The 1,514-nt window shown below is 62.7% G+C and overlaps 1 protein-coding gene across 1 annotated transcript in view; it reads right to left on the bottom strand.

The window, feature by feature from the left end:
* Positions 1 to 1,514, bottom strand: part of NUDCD3 (NudC domain containing 3) — a gene marked incomplete at its 3' end in the record, with an annotated part of 8,625 nt that overhangs the window by 2,124 nt on the left and 4,987 nt on the right. Inside the window, exon 4 of the mRNA XM_010151135.1 lies at positions 530 to 673. Coding sequence (XP_010149437.1) covers positions 530 to 673 — 144 coding nt within the window. The remainder of the gene's footprint in view (positions 1 to 529; positions 674 to 1,514) is intronic.

Below are 1,514 nucleotides of genomic sequence, written 5' to 3'. Positions count from 1 at the left end.
AAAGAGAAGTAGCCACAGCGACCCATTCACACAGGATAAGGAAGAAACCTGGGGCAGGACAGAAATGGAGGGCAGGGAACAGGCATCTGCAGGGATGCTGGGGTAGCACCGGGGCCAGGAGAGTCAGAGGGCAAAGCCAGCAAGGACAGGCACGCAGTACAGCACTGTGGTGCAGTGTCACGGCTTCCCTCTGCTGGCAGACCCCCTGTGCTGGGATCAGGGGACAGCAACCTCCTCTAGATACCTAATGTCTCCCACCGCCTCAGGTTGGAGCCAGGGGACCCTCTTTGCCCAAGCCACGTGCCCAAGCTGCTTGCCAGCACGCTGCTGCCGTTTGCGTGGAGGGGCAGTGTGGGAGCTGGAAGCAGGGCACGGCACAGGCCAGGGCAGAACAAGCTGGGCACTGGGTGGGGAAAAACAGGCATTTCCAGGTCTGGCTCAAAATTCCAGCTGCCCTGGTTTTCCAGGTCAACCCCATCAGATCTGCAAGCCGAGGTGTGGAGACGCGGCTGGCACGGACTGTCCTTACCAAAACACACTTCCCGGGCTCCAGGCTCCAGAGGGAACTCTCCGTGTTGATCTTGTGGGTGAGCTTCCCTTCCATGAGGACGCGCTGGCTGCCCCCCTCCAGCACCGCTACGCGAATCGCACTGCTGCTGATATCCACAGACACCTGGAAACACAGAGAGAGAGTGGAGCTAATCGGGAAGGTTCCTGCTCGCCCTCCTGCCGTGCTGGCTGGGGTGCGGGGTCAAGTGCACTCGCTGGGGATGAGAGAGAGAAGAGCTCTCAGATCTCTGTGGAGCAGGAGGGTGGGACTCCCGCTGTCGTTTCAGAGCCAGCAGCAACAGCTCTGAGGAGAAAGCAAAACTCTCCGGGGAACAAAAGGCAGCAGGGCCCAGCAGACACAGCCCTGGAAAGGTCCCAGGCCACTGGTTCTGCCACTGCAACTGCCTCATGCCTCAGTTTCCCCACAGAGAAAACCAGCAACACTACATGTCTCCTGCGTACAGCGCCCGAGGGTCGGACGCCCCATGTGCTGTGCCCACAGTCAGGAGCACAGCAGGTGCCCGGCCACCACCCTGACGAGCTGGGGATGGGTGTGTGAGAGGGCTGAGCGCTTCCATGCCAAGCAGCACTGATTCGGGGATTTCTACACCAGGGAGGGCCGCAGCGGCTTTTCCCCCCTCCCGCTGCCCCACCACGCTCCTTGGCTCCGCTTCCGCCGCCCGGGCCATGGCAGGGCTCAGCCCAGGCCTCCCGTCGGGGTGCGAGGAGGGGCTGTGTGCGGGAGGGACGTGGCAGCTCCATGTCCCCAGGAGTGGGGCCAGCTCCCGCCCACAGCAGCCATATGGGGAACCCTGCTCCGACCTGCTGTGGAGGTGACATGGCTCTCCCCTGGGGAGACAGAGGCAGACTGTGCCTTCGCTGCGTGGCACGCGTACCCTCACTCTCCGAAGAGACCATATGTTCTCTCCGCTCCCCTTCGGCCCTGAGCGGAGCCCGAGCAAGGC

Source organism: Eurypyga helias, unplaced genomic scaffold (genome assembly GCF_000690775.1).
Source record: "Eurypyga helias isolate BGI_N326 unplaced genomic scaffold, ASM69077v1 scaffold31384, whole genome shotgun sequence".
NCBI lineage: Eukaryota > Metazoa > Chordata > Aves > Eurypygiformes > Eurypygidae > Eurypyga > Eurypyga helias.
This window is presented reverse-complemented; position numbering and strand designations above follow the sequence as displayed.